At 51.8% G+C, this 14745-nt stretch overlaps 1 protein-coding gene across 8 annotated transcripts in view; it reads left to right on the top strand.

Annotated features, from left to right (window-relative positions):
- tnrc6c1 (trinucleotide repeat containing adaptor 6C1) overlaps positions 1 to 14745 on the top strand; it is a 105073-nt gene that overhangs the window by 62138 nt on the left and 28190 nt on the right. For 6 of the 8 annotated variants that reach the window (XM_065010512.1, XM_065010514.1, XM_065010515.1 and 3 more), the window contains exons 5-10: positions 2953 to 5589; positions 8339 to 8539; positions 12337 to 12575; positions 12870 to 12927; positions 13084 to 13232; positions 13574 to 13732. In XM_065010512.1, the coding sequence (XP_064866584.1) occupies positions 2953 to 5589; positions 8339 to 8539; positions 12337 to 12575; positions 12870 to 12927; positions 13084 to 13232; positions 13574 to 13732 (3443 nt within the window). Of the gene's footprint in view, positions 1 to 302; positions 559 to 2952; positions 5590 to 8338; positions 8540 to 12336; positions 12576 to 12869; positions 12928 to 13083; positions 13233 to 13573; positions 13733 to 14745 lie in introns of those variants that run through there. The other 2 variants (XM_065010519.1, XM_065010518.1) reach the window with 2 other exon arrangements.

A 14745-nucleotide genomic window follows, 5' to 3' on the forward strand; every position in this document is an offset into this window, starting at 1 on the left:
TCTTCCTCTCTTCTGCTTTTGGAGAGGCTCCCATTGTGGCCAGGCTGTGCTCAATGTAAATGGAGTGGTCCTGGCTAAACATTTAGTGACGACTCCAAAAGCATGAAAGCGGGAGGGAGGGAGGCAGCAAAAAGGAATCTCCCTTTTGTTTAGTTTTTTCTCTCTCGTGAGCGAGCGGTTTAAGTGCACAATGAAATGCTCTCGGCTTTAACCATAACCCTCTACGCCTGCCCCTACTCTCTCTGAGAGAGAGAATATCCTCTCTCCATGGATAGGAATAGAGTTCTAAATAAAGCCAGAGAGAAAGAGAGAGGGGCAGGATGGCTCTAGCCAAGCCAAAGCAGGCTGGAGCAGAGCAGAGGGGGGAGGGTGTGTGTCTCTCATGCCGCGAGAGCTCGCAGCTTCTTGGCAGTATTTCAAAAATGAGCCTCTGAAAGCCCTGGCGAGCCGAGCAGACATATTGAGACTAGAGACACACGGGGATGGCCGCCTGCGCCGCCACCGCTTCGCTCCAAACGTAGCGCTCGCTCACCATGGTCGGAAGGTACCTCTCCTCAGGTATTGTTCCTGCTTTTCGCCCGTGATCCCCCCTCTCTTTCTCTTTATTCGCTGGGCGTCTTTCACTGCGTTGTGCCTTTAAATGCATGCAAGTACTAAGATAAGTACAATTTTGCAACGGAAAACATCCAGCAGCGACAGATGACATTCTGATGAATATCTTCATGAGGATAGTTTTAGTGTGTTTTTCAGAGAAGCGACCGTGCTGCAGGAAGAGAGAGAGAGAAACAGATACAGACTGTAGCTCTGAGCGTTTTTGGCTCTGGTTCAGATTTGATAAAATGGCGTCCTGTACTACACCACAGAAACCACACCGCTGTGTCTGAGACACTGCCCTTTTCTCCCTCCCTCTCTTTCTGTTTTCCATTTGTATATAATCATTGGAAGAAGCCTAAGCTCTGCAGAGAGTGAGAGACAGACAGCCAGCAAAAGCTTGCAGACAAACAGCATCTCTCCCCATTTAAAGATCAGACAAAAGCAGACGCTGTGTGTGTGTGCAGTCCGTTCCACTCACACATGCATGTGGAGGCACACCAAAAACAACGAGGGGGAACTGACGCGGCGGCAGAGTGATTACCACGGCAGTGCATCTAGAGCAGCTGCTGCTTTTGGACTGACTCACTTCTTATGCACCAAGCTGCTTCAGGGGATAGTTCTAGAACTGTTGTTACCCAAGCCTCTCTCAGCAGTGGTTTCTTTATTGGAAGAGAAATAAATCCTACTGTTTGGGTTTGAGGAGTAGAGGCAGTAGAGAGATTTGAGGGGACTGGGAGGCAATCTTCTGTACAGCAGGGGTGCAATGTTACGAAACATTCAGATATAAATGTTGTATTGTGTAGTTTAGGTACTTGTGTTTGTCATATCAGCTGTACACATCACAATGATGCCGGAACAAATGTAAAGTGTTTCACCTAATCGAATACACTCCAAGGCAGAGTGGTTATCAGTCGAGCCAAATGTTTGTGAGCTGGTGTCAGGACCAGACTGAGGCTGAACTGCAGGACTCAAGGGGTCAAGGGTTAGGACTGAGGATGGGTGTCTTCGGATCTGCCGGTGGACTCCACCTAGGCCTCCCACTTTATTCCAAGATGGCTGCAACTAGGGTAAAGCTGTTGCGATTACTAGGCTTGGGCGGTATACCGTTAATACTGTATAGCGGGGTATTTCGAAATATGCAGAATAAACAGAACTCCCACAACATTTCAACCAGGGTTGGACAGTAGACAGATTGTCATACTGTACTATACCGGGGTATACTGTATTACCAGAAGTGCACACAAGGTGGAGCTATTTAGTTATCAAAATAATGACACACAAAATCATTTCGACAACCGGGTTCTTGATCCAGGAGGGGATTGAATGTCTCTGCTGTAACCAAGAAGCTTGATCTTAACATCGAGCCACTTAGCTAACAAGTTAGCAAACCATATGACATCTTATAGTTTTACTTAACTTCTAGTTCGTTATAAGCAGTGGCGTATTCTCACCAAACTGTTCTGTACGGGGACCTCGGCTCGGTCAGTACTGTGAACCTGAAATGAATACAGAAAACCAATAAACACACTAACCTATACCTACACTGAGTTGTATGCCATCGCCTCGTGACTAAATTTGAGCTGAATAAACATTGTAGGCTATTAAAACAAGTACAGCCTATGGGCACGTTGTAATCGAAATTCTAATCTTAACTGGCTGATTTAAAACAATCCTTTTGTGAGGCGCAGCTGGGAACAGTGTAGATGGGGACAGTGTAGATGGGGACAGTGTAGATGGGGACAGTGTAGATGGGGACAGTGTAGATGGGGACTGTGTAGATGGGGACTGTGTAGATGGGGACAGTGTAGATGGGGACAGTGTAGATGGGGACTGTGTAGATGGGGACAGTGTAGATGGGGACAGTGTAGATGGGGACAGTGTAGATGGGGACAGTGTAGATGGGGACAGTGTAGATGGGGACTGTGTAGATGGGGACTGTGTAGATGGGGACTGGTGGGCTCCACAAGCCAGAATTGAAGGGTCCTCCATCATCGGTTAAATCTCCAGTTTGGGAACATTTTGGCATATACACTACCGGTCAAAAGTTTTCGAACACTTACTCATTCAAAGGTTTTTCTACTTTGTAAAATAATAGTGAAGACATAAACTATGAAATAACACATATGGAATCATGTAGTAACCAAAAAAGTGTTAAACAAATCAAAATATATGTTAAATTTGAGATTCTTCAAAGTAGCCACCCTTTGCCTTGAGGACAGCTTTGCACACTCTTGGCATATGTTTAGATGCCAACTGTTGTCATGTTATCTTCTAGGTATGAAGACATACTAACCTTGTCCCTTTCTCCCTCTCTTTCTCTCCATCCTCTCTTTCTCTCCATCCTCTCTCATTCAACAGAGCTGCCCCCACAGAGTGGCCCGGGAGCTTATTATGAGAATCCCCACTGGGGACACCAGCCAGCCAATCGGAGTGCCACTTCCGCCTCAGCGTCGGCCAATCACAGTGGCTGGGATACAGTGATCATCGACGAGAGCGACACCGAGGCCTGGCCCTCCATTTCCCGCAGCAGCCAGAGCCAGGGCCCTGCAGGAGGATGCCCCTCGGACACTGACCCGGCCAGCAGCAGCAGCAGTATGAGCATGGCCACGGGGGCCAACGGCCAGACAGGCCACTTTCCTGCCAACTACCCCAGCAGCAAAGGAGCCAGCTCTGGGCCCGGCAGCTCAGCCAATCACCCCGGGGCAGGCACGGTCGGCATGGCCTCCAGCCAAGGAGCAGCCAATCGGGGCTGGGGATCTGGTCCCGGTCCGTCCCCCCATGGCCCTCCTCAGTCCTCCTCTGTCGGGGGTGGGGAGGGGAAGAGTGATGGCCCAATGGGAGGAGGAGGAGGCAGGGGTTGGGGCTCCTCTTCCTCCACCACCTCCAACTTGAACCTGAACCCCAATGCCAACCCCTCGGCCTGGCCCGTTCTGGGGCACGACGGGGGCGGAGGAGCGGGGGCAAGCAACTCAGGGGGAGCCAACCCCAATCAACCCCCTTCTTCTCAACCCCCTCCAAACCTCTGCGACCCGCCAGGCACCTCTCACGCCCAGGGGAACGGCATCAGAGGAGGAAACATGGTGGGCGGCACCAACGGCAACCTTCCGGTTGGGGGAGGCAGCACCTGGGGAGAATCATCTGAGCCACACCCATCCTCATCCACGAATGTGTCTTTCAGCTCAGAACCTCAGAACCTTAACACTGACGGACCAAATCATACTAGCAAGCAACAGGAGCCCCCTATCCACAGCGTGTCCGGCTGGAGTGGCCCCTCCGGAGGTATGGGCTCCCTGGGCCAGCCTCCTCCTGGAGCTTCCCAGCTGGTCAATGGAGAGGATGGCAGCTCCGTCTGGGGCAACAATGGAGACTCCAAGTCAGTCGCCTCCTCCGCGGAGCCTTCGGGCTGGGACTCTGGGGCCGGGGGCTGGGGGAGCCATGGAAGCAGTGGTGGTGGAACCTCTGGAGGCTGGGGAGGCCAGAGCAGCAGAGACGCCTGGGGGAAGCAGCATTCTGGCGAGGTCCAGGGGGGCTGGGACGCCCCCAGCTCTCCTCCCCAGCAGGCCAGATCCTGGAGCACCCGAGCCCCTAGCACCACGGCGGCCAGCGAGGGCAGTAGCGAGGGCATGGATGGAGCGGGACACTCCCTCCGACAGGACCGGTCGTCCAGGGATGAGCCTGCCCCCCTGCTCCCAGCCCCTGACCTGGACCCCAGGGTGCTGTGCAACACAGGCTGGGGCCAGACCCCCGTCCGCCAGCACACGTCCTGGGACATGGAGGAGGCGGCACGCACCCAACGAAAGGCAGATGCTGCCGGGACGGACTCTTGGGGAGGCTCCGGCCCCAACACTCCCACCGAGCCAGCCCAAGGGCCCTCCAACCCCAGCCACGGCCCCCCTCATCGGGTTGACCCCAAGAGTGAGGGTCCTGGGCCTGGTCCTCAGGCTGCCCCTGGCTGGGGTGGTTCCAAGCCTCCAGCCAGCCAACCAGGCTCTGGCTGGGGTGAGCCACCGAGCAGCAAGAATCACCCCAACGGTCCTGGGGGCTGGGGGAACCCCCCACCAGGAGGCCCCGCGTCAGGCCCCAACATGCCCAAAGCTGGGAGCCAGTCCTGGGGTGCTCCAGAGGAGAAGTCCCCAAGCTGGGATGGTTCCCACGGCAAGGCCCCCAAGCCCCAGGGCTGGGGAGATGGGCCCAAGCCGCCCCACAGCGGCTGGGGCAACAGCGCTGGAGGAGGGGGCAATGGAGGAGGGGGGGACTGGAGAGAGCCTGCAGATGGCAAGAAGAACAGTCCCACCACCAACCCTCCCTGGGAGGGAGAAGGAGCAGGAGGCTGGAAAGAGAGTAACCGAGGCTGGGGAAAACCTGGTCCGGGGATGGGGGGAAATGTTGGTGGAGGCTGGGGAGAGCCAGCGATGGCCCAGCAGCGCCCAAGTTGCCCTGCCCAAGGATGGGGCGGCAAGCCCCAGGAGAACTCCAACGGCAATAGCGGAGGAGTTAGAGGGAGCATGGGCGGGGCAGGAGGTGGAGAAGGGAGCATGGGATCCTGGGGAGGCCCTGGCCCCATGAAGCCCAGTGTATCAGGCCGGGAGGGCAATGGGGGAGGAGGAGGGAGCAAGCAGGACCCCTCAGGAGGAGAGCCCACAGGGTGGGAGGAACCTTCTCCACCCTCCATCCGACGCAAGATGGAGATTGACGACGGCACCTCGGCTTGGGGCGACCCGGGTGCCTACAACAAGACGGTCAACCTCTGGGACAAGAACAACCCTGCGGGAGGAGGGCCACCCCAAGGTAGACCCCCAGGGAACGCCCCCGCATGCCCCCCTGGAAACAACAACCACCCACCACATCACACCTACCACGGCCCCCCACCACCCCTCCAGAGCCATGGGGGCCACAACCCCCAGGGCCCAGGCCAGAACAGTGGGCCCATGGACACAGCCATGCCTCACCAGACTGCGCCTCCACCACACAGCAGACCACCCCTCATGGGTCCAGGTGAGAAGACATACTCTATGAATGGACGGCTTATAGTGTTACTGTGATTGTGTCCTTGATAATCTTGTGTTTTGACAATGCCATCTAGGTTTTAGATCAGGAGTCTTATGAAGTTGTGAAGCGTCCTGCAATGTTGGGTTTATGTTTTGCACATGTAGTCATGGGAGGAGAACAGTGTTGTGTTTACGTTTTGTACATGTAGTCATGGGAGGAGAACCGTGTTGGGTTTACGTTTTGTACATGTAGTCAGTGTTGGGGGATGTAGTCATGGGAACCGTGTTGGGTTTATGTTTTGTACATGTAGTCATGGGAGGAGAACCGTGTTGGGTTTATGTTTTGCACATGTAGTCATACGTTTTGTACATGTAGTCATGGGAGGAGAACCGTGTTGGGTTTGTTTTGTACATGTAGTCATGGGAGGAGAACAGTGTTGGGTTTACGTTTTGTACATGTAGTCATGGGAGGAGAACCGTGTTGGGTTTACGTTTTGTACATGTAGTCATGGGAGGAGAACCGTGTTGGGTTTACGTTTTGTACATGTAGTCATGGGAGGAGAACCGTGTTGGGTTTATGTTTTGCACATGTAGTCATGGGAGGAGAACAGTGTTGGGTTTACGTTTTGTACATGTAGTCATGGGAGGAGAACAGTGTTGTGGGTTTTACAAACCTAACAGGCAGAATGAATTCACTGTGCCAGGCCTGATAAAGATTAGTCGTTTTGTTAAAAAGAGGCAGCTTAAAACCGTTGTTGCAGTTCAATCAACTGTTCTTATACTGTGAACACGCAAGAACAAGGAAATAGTTGTCTGTTCTACCTATGACTTAACACAAAATCTGTTCGCACAGCGAACACATGCTTGGCTCCAAAACGTTGATCCGTTTAAAGGTAAAACCTCGCCTCTTAGATTTCCATCTAAATGAAGAACCAAATTGGCGAAAGCGATGCCAGCCTGCCCTGGCCCCACCCCCTTTACTTCTCTGAAGCTCGCCCTCCTCTGATTTCACAACAACAACACGGGCGCCCCCATCTGTGTGCGTAACTGTGGCAACCTCACGGGGGCACACGTGGCGGAGGAAGCCCAAGAATGCTGTTTACTAACCCGGCTTGTGAAAATAGCGATTGGAGCCACAAAACGTTTGAGCTGTGGAGGAAGTGTGTGATTATAGGAGTAACCACCATCTGTCAGTAGTTAGAGGGGAGCGGAGGAGGAGGAGGGGGGGAGAGGGAGCGGGGGGAGGGAGGAGGAGGAGGGGGCGGAGAGGGGCGGAGGGAGGAGGGAGAGGGAGCGGAGGAGGAGGAGGGGGGAGAGGGAGCGGGGAGAGGGAGCGGAGGAGGGGGAGAGGGAGCGGGAGGGGGAGGGAGGAGGAGGGGGGAGAGGGAGCGGAGGAGGAGGAGGGGAGAGGGAGGAGGAGGAGGAGGGGTGAGGGAGCGGAGGAGGAGGGGGGGAGAGAGGGGCGGAGGAGGAGGGGGCGGGAGGGAGCGGAGGAGGAGGGGGAGGAGGGGGCGGGGAGAGGGAGGAGGAGGAGGGGGGGAGAGGGAGGAGGAGGAGGGAGGAGGAGGGGGCGGAGAGAGGGAGCGGAGGAGCGGGGGAGGAGGGAGGAGGGGCGGAGGAGGGGCGGAGGAGCGGAGGAGGAGGAGGAGGAGGAGGAGGAGAGAGGGAGAGTTTAGATCCCTGCTGGTTCTGGCTAGTCACTGCCCCATATGCTGCTCTTTTATGCACCACAATCAACCATGCAACACAAAATAATACAATAAAAGTTGTGTGTCCATACAGTAAACACTGAAATATGTCTTTAGTTTCCTTCACTCCTTTCCCACATAACCCTGATACTTAAAATGACAAGCTATTGATTTCTTTAACATCAGTGGTCATGACGGAAAGGAGATGAGGAGATGATCATAACTGAGAGAGTGAAATCTGATCCAGGAAGTAGACCTCTTGGAGCAATAGACAAACTGGCACAGGCAGAGATGGGGCTGCCTGACTCTCAGCCAGGCCAACTGGTTACTACAGACAGGGCCAAGAGTTAAACGGCCTCCTCTGTCCTGGACTGGCCAAAGTCCAGCCTGTCCTGCATAAAGGGGCATTGTAGAAACCAGGAAAAGAAAGGTTAGGAATGGTACATTTGAGCAATATGATTTTCTTAGATGTTTTTGTTACATTGTGACTGTTTAAACTTAGATTTAGAACAAGGATGCACATAATGTTGAAATTGACAATACATGCATTTTGTTAGGTGTATGAATGTCAGTGCAGGGGTTTCTCCTGTAGGATCAAAAACAAATCACATGCGCTGAACACAACAGGTGTATGTAGACCTTACCGTGAAATGCTTACTTGCAAGCCCTTAACCAACAGTGCAGTTTTAAGGAAATAAGAGTTTAGTTAATTTAGTAAATATTTTGTTAAGAAAAATACATTAAAAAGTAACAATAACAAGATTATATACCGCGGGTACCGGTACCGAGTCAGTGTGTGGGAGTACGGGGTAGTGGAGGTAATATGTACATGTAGGTAGGGGTAAAGTGACTATGCATAGATAATTAACAGGGTGAGGGGCAGCCATTCGATTAATTGTTCAGCCGTCTTATGGCTTGGGGGTAGAAACTGATAAGGAGCCTTTTGGACCTATAACATGTGAACAAAATGGACCTAAGGTTCCAGAGCAAGAGTTTGTTTTGGGTCTGTTGTTCTCTGTACTGTTATCCAATCCATGTGTGCCCTTATCAAAGTCATCCTGTTCCTAGGCTGGGGGGAGCCTTCCAGTGCCCACCCCAAACCAGAGCCCTCCTGGGGGGAGCCTGCTCCCCCTCTGGTCAGCGTGGACAACGGGACCTCCGCCTGGGGAAAACCCACCGGGAGCCATGGGGGCTGGGGTGTGGGTGACAACAGCCCTGAACCCTACAGACGGGGCAACCCACCCCTTGGATCTGCACCTTGCAAACCAGGTGAGAAGGACTCTAGTACATTTTATAGATTAGATCTGATTTTTCCTGATTCATCGAAATTGCTGATGTTTTCATTATGGCTGGGACCTCATGACATTACAAAATGGTTAACATTTTAGTCATTTAGCAGACGCTCTTATCCAGAGCAACTTACAGTAACAATTAGGGTTAAGTGCCTTGATCAAGGGCACGTCAACAGATTTTGCACCTAGTCGGCTCAAGGATTCAAACCAACAACCGGCAGGCTACGCAAGGTAGCCTAGACCTCTAGGCTACCTGCAGACACTAGACCTCTAGGCTACCTGCAGACACTAGACCTCTAGGCTACCTGCAGACACTAGACCTCTAGGCTACCTGCAGACACTAGACCTCTAGGCTACCTGCAGACACTAGACCTCTAGGCTACCTGCAGACACTAGACCTCTAGGCTACCTGCAGGCTACATTGCGTGCTGATAGAATCATGAGAATCGCAATACATATCCTATGTGTAATACGAATTGATACTGTGATTTTATTGCGTTTCGATGTTCCGAACATATTGCTCACAATATGTCTGCTGCAGAGGAACAGGAAAGCCATGAGAAAACACGTTTTGATAAGTTATGGAAATATAATTGCTGAAAACAAATTGACTCCCTTAGTATGCAGCTACACTGACCTCTGGTGGCAGGCTGAATACACACTGTATTCTCCAATAGTCTTTCTTTATGAACTTTACCAGTGCATGGCTGTGCTATTCTAAAATAAGTCTAAATCAACTGACAATTCAAATACCCCACTGTCAGAACCAATACAAATACCCCACTGTCAGAACCAATACAAATACCCCACTGTCAGAACCAATACAAGTACCCCACTGTCAGAACCAATACAAATACCCCACTGTCAGAACCAATACAAGTACCCCACTGTCAGAACCAATACAAGTAACCCACTGTCAGAACCAATACAAGTACCCCACTGTCAGAACCAATACAAGTCACCCACTGTCAGAACCAATACAAGTACCCCACTGTCAGAACCAATACAAGTCACCCACTGTCAGAACCAATACAAGTACCCCACTGTCAGAACCAATACAAGTACCCCACTGTCAGAACCAATACAAGTACCCCACTGTCAGAACCAATACAAATACCCCACTGTCAGAACCAATACAAGTACCCCACTGTCAGAACCAATACAAGTACCCCACTGTCAGAACCAATACAAGTACCCCACTGTCAGAACCAATACAAGTACCCCACTGTCAGAACCAATACAAGTACCCCACTGGCAGAACCAATACAAGTACCCCACTGGCAGAACCAATACAAGTACCCCACTGGCAGAACCAATACAAGTACCCCACTGGCAGAACCAATAGTACCCCAAGAACCAATACAAGTACCCCACTGGCAGAACCAATACAAGTACCCCACTGGCAGAACAATACAATACCCCAAGTACAAGTACCCCACTGGCAGAACCAATACAAGTACCCCACTGGCAGAACCAATACAAATACCCCACTGGCAGAACCAATACAAGTACCCCACTGGCAGAACCAATACAAGTAACCCCACTGGCAGAACCAATACAAGTAACCCCACTGTCAGAACCAATACAAGTACCCCACTGTCAGAACCAATACAAGTACCCCACTGTCAGAACCAATACAAGTAACCCCACTGTCAGAACCAATACAAGTAACCCCGCGTCAGAACCAATACAAGTAACCCCGCGTCAGAACCAATACAAGTAACCCCGCGTCAGAACCAATACAAGTAACCCCGCGTCAGAACCAATACAAGTAACCCCGCGTCAGAACCAATACAAGTACCCCACTGTCAGAACCAATACAAGTACCCCACTGTCAGAACCAATACAAGTACCCCACTGTCAGAACCAATACAAGTACCCCCCAGAACCTGTACCCCACTCAGAACCAATACAAATACCCCACTGGCAGAACCAATACAAATACCCCACTGGCAGAACCAATACAAATACCCCACTGGCAGAACCAATACAAATACCCCACTGGCAGAACCAATACAAATACCCCACTGGCAGAACCAATACAAATACCCCACTGGCAGAACCAATACAAGTACCCCACTGGCAGAACCAATACAAGTACCCCACTGGCAGAACCAATACAAGTACCCCACTGTCAGAACCAATACAAGTACCCCACTGGCAGAACCAATACAAGTACCCCACTGGCAGAACCAATACAAGTACCCCCCCCAGAACTGTACCCCACTGGCAGAACCAATGGCAGAACCAATACAAGTACCCCACTGGCAGAACCAATACAAGTACCCCACTGGCAGAACCAATACAAGTACCCCACTGGCAGAACCAATACAAACCCCACTGGCAGAACCAATACAAGTACCCCACTGGCAGAACCAATACAAGTACCCCACTGGCAGAACCAATACAAGTACCCCACTGGCAGAACCAATACAAGTACCCCACTGGCAGAACCAATACAAGTACCCCACTGGCAGAACCAATACAAGACAAGTACCCCACTGGCAGAACCAATACAAGTACCCCACTGGCAGAACCAATACAAGTACCCCACTGGCAGAACCAATACAAGTACCCCACTGGCAGAACCAATACAACTGGCAGAACCAATACAAGTACCCCACTGGCAGAACCAATACAAGTACCCCACTGGCAGAACCAATACAAGTACCCCACTGGCAGAACCAACCCCACTGGCAGAACAATACAAGTACCCCACTGGCAGAACCAATACAAGTACCCCACTGGCAGAACCAATACAAGTACCCCACTGGCAGAACCAATACAAGTACCCCACTGGCAGAACCAATACAAGTACCCCACTGGCAGAACCAATACAAGTACCCCACTGGCAGAACCAATACAAGTACCCCACTGGCAGAACCAATACAAGTACCCCACTGGCAGAACCAGAACCAGAAATACAAGTACCCCCTGTCATACAAACTGGCAGAACCAATACAAGTACCCCACTTCAGAACCAATACAAGTACCCCACTGTCAGAACCAATACAAGTACCCCACTGGCAGAACCAATACAAGTACCCCACTGGCAGAACCAATACAGAACCAATACAAGTACCCCACTGGCAGAACCAATACAAGTACCCCACTGGCAGAACCAATACCCCACTGGCAGAACCAATACAAGTACCCCACTGGCAGAACCAATACAAGTACCCCACTGGCAGAACCAATACAAGTACCCCACTGGCAGAACCAATACAAGTACCCCACTGGCAGAACCAATACAAGTACCCCACTGGCAGAACCAATACCCCACTGGCAGAACCAATACAATAAAGTACCCCACTGGCAGAACCAATACAAGTACCCCACTGGCAGAACCAATACAAGTAACCCCACTGGCAGAAGTACCCCACTGGCAGAACCAATACAAGTACCCCACTGGCAGAACCAATACAAGTACCCCACTGGCAGAACCAATACAAGTACCCCACTGTCAGAACCAATACAAGTACCCCACTGTCAGAACCAATACAAGTACCCCACTGTCAGAACCAATACAAGTACCCCACTGTCAGAACCAATACAAGTACCCCACTGTCAGAACCAATACAAGTACCCCACTGTCAGAACCATTACAAGTACCCCACTGTCAGAACCAATACATATACCCCACTGTCAGAACCAATACAAATATATTACGTCATAATCAGTGGCAGCTGGTGACTTAAAACGTTGTGGAGGATTGTGGATGAAAATGAATTTGAAAAGATAGTAACACAACATTTCCTCCTCCTCCCTCTGCAGCCCCCAAATCTATGCAAGACGGCTGGGGTGGCGGAGGTGGCGGGGAGGACATGGGTTTGTCTGGGGGCCAGTGGGACCCTGACGACGGGGACATGTGGAGCAGCCAGGCCTCCCAGGAGAGCAACTCCTGGGGCAACAGACCCAGGAAGGCCCCACCCAAGGGGAAGATTCCAGGCAAGCAGGAGGAAGCCTGGATCATGAATCGCCTGATCAAGCAGCTGACAGACATGGGCTTCCCTGTGAGTGCTGCTACCTGCTACTACCTCTGGGGTCAAACTCCACACTGATGTAATCTGTATACATAGAAATCTGAAAATAATATAACATGCCATTTAGCAGACACTTTAATACAACAGTGAATGCATATATTTTGGTAGCCCCCGTGGGAATCAAACCCCGCTGGAATCAAACCCGCCTTCCTGGCGTGGCTAGCTCCATGTTCCTACCAACTGAGCCACACAGGACCACACGTACACATGCATGTTTGTGAGATATTTCTGCTGACAGCTGTTCGTGTGTGTGTGTGTGTCCAGAGAGATCCAGCCGAGGAGGCTCTGAAGAGGAACAACATGAACCTGGACCAGGCCATGAGTAAGTCTCTTCTCCCAGTCCTCAATACACTCTGTTAACTCCTTGTTCCTGATGCAGTCCATATCACTGTCACTGACTGTATCTGTGTTGGTGATATCCCTGTGTTCTCTCACTGCTCTCTGTTTGTCACTACTCTCGCTACTCTGTCTCTCTCAGGTGCTCTGTTGGAGAAGAAGACGGAGCTGGACAGGCGGGGGATGGGCATGTCCGACTACAACAACTGTCTGATCAGCAAGGGGCCAATGGGCTGCCGGCCTCCCCTCCACTCCAAAGAGTCCTCAGATCGCTCCCCTTTCCTCGACAAGGTAATGACCCCTGACCCACTCCCCAACATCACACACTCCTATATTGTCCATGGGTTCTTCAATGAGAAGATGCTGTATAGCCAGGGCAGACTAGTGTTCTGGGGAACCATGGAAAATAACTTATCAAGGAATCAAAAAATATATTTTTTTAAAAAGCGAACAATATAATACTGTACATCACACTGTTGTGTAACTCACTCAATAGTGTGTTTGTTCTATTCTTCACTAGTTATGAGGGAACAGATTCTGTTCTGAACAGGGCAAGGTTCAGTTTCTATGTATCCACCCATTGAGAGTGTAATGGTGACGCTCTCCCTCTGTGGCTGTCTGTGTGGGCGCAGGACGGTGTTGGTAGCCTGGTGGAGGACGTCCATACCTCCTCACCATTTATGCCTTGTTCCCCCGGCCCCCTCGGCCTGAAACTCCCCTCCCTGCCTCTATCCAGCCAGGGCCTGGGCGGCCCACAGGGCCTAGCCATGCAAAACTTGAACAACAGACAGGTAGGCAGCACACTGTCTACGGCTATGTGGGGTTTAGACAGCAGACAGGCAACAGGCAGGTAGGCAGCACACTGTCTACGGCTATGTGGGGTTTAGACAGCAGACAGGCAGGTAGGCAGCACACTGTCTACGGCTATGTGGGGTTTAGACAGCAGACAGGCAGGTAGGCAGCACACTGTCTACGGCTATGTGGGGTTTAGACAGCAAACAGGCAGGTAGGCAGCACACTGTTTAGGCAACAGGTCAGGCTAGGCAGCAGACAGACAGGTAGGCAGCACACTGTCTACGGCTATGTGGGGTTTAGACAGCAGACAGGCAACAGGCAGGTAGGCACGGCTATGTGGGGTTTAGGCAGCACACTGTCTACGGCTACGGCTATGTGGGGTTTAGACAGCAGACAGACAGGTAGGCAGCACACTGTCTACGGCTATGTGGGGTTTAGACAGACAGACAGGCAGCACACTGTCTACGGCTATGTGGGGTTTAGCAGCAGGCAACAGGCAGGTAGGCAGCACACTGTCTACGGCTATGTGGGGTTTAGACAGCAGACAGGCAAGGCAGCACACTGCAGGGGTTTAGACAGCAGCAGACAGGCAGGTAGGCAGCACACTGTCTACGGCTATGTGGGGTTTAGACAGACAGCAACAGGCAGGTAGGCAGCACACTGTCTACGGCTATGTGGGGTTTAGACAGACAGCAGACAGGTAGACAGCAGACAGGCAGGGCAGCACACAGGCATGTGGGGTTTAGACAGCACACTAGGCAGCACACTGTCTACGGCTATGTGGGGTTTAGACAGCAGACAGGCAACAGGACAGGACAGGCAGCACACTGTCTACGGCTATGTGGGGTTTAGACAGCAGACACAGGTAGGCAGCACACTGTCTCACGGCTATGTGGGGTTTAGACAGCAGACAGGCAACAGGCAGGTAGGCAGCACACTGTCTACGGCTATGTGGGGTTTAGACAGCAGACAGGACAGACAGGTAGGCAGCACACTGTCTACGGCTATG

Source organism: Oncorhynchus nerka, linkage group LG26 (genome assembly GCF_034236695.1).
Source record: "Oncorhynchus nerka isolate Pitt River linkage group LG26, Oner_Uvic_2.0, whole genome shotgun sequence".
NCBI classification, from domain to species: Eukaryota; Metazoa; Chordata; class Actinopteri; order Salmoniformes; family Salmonidae; genus Oncorhynchus; species Oncorhynchus nerka.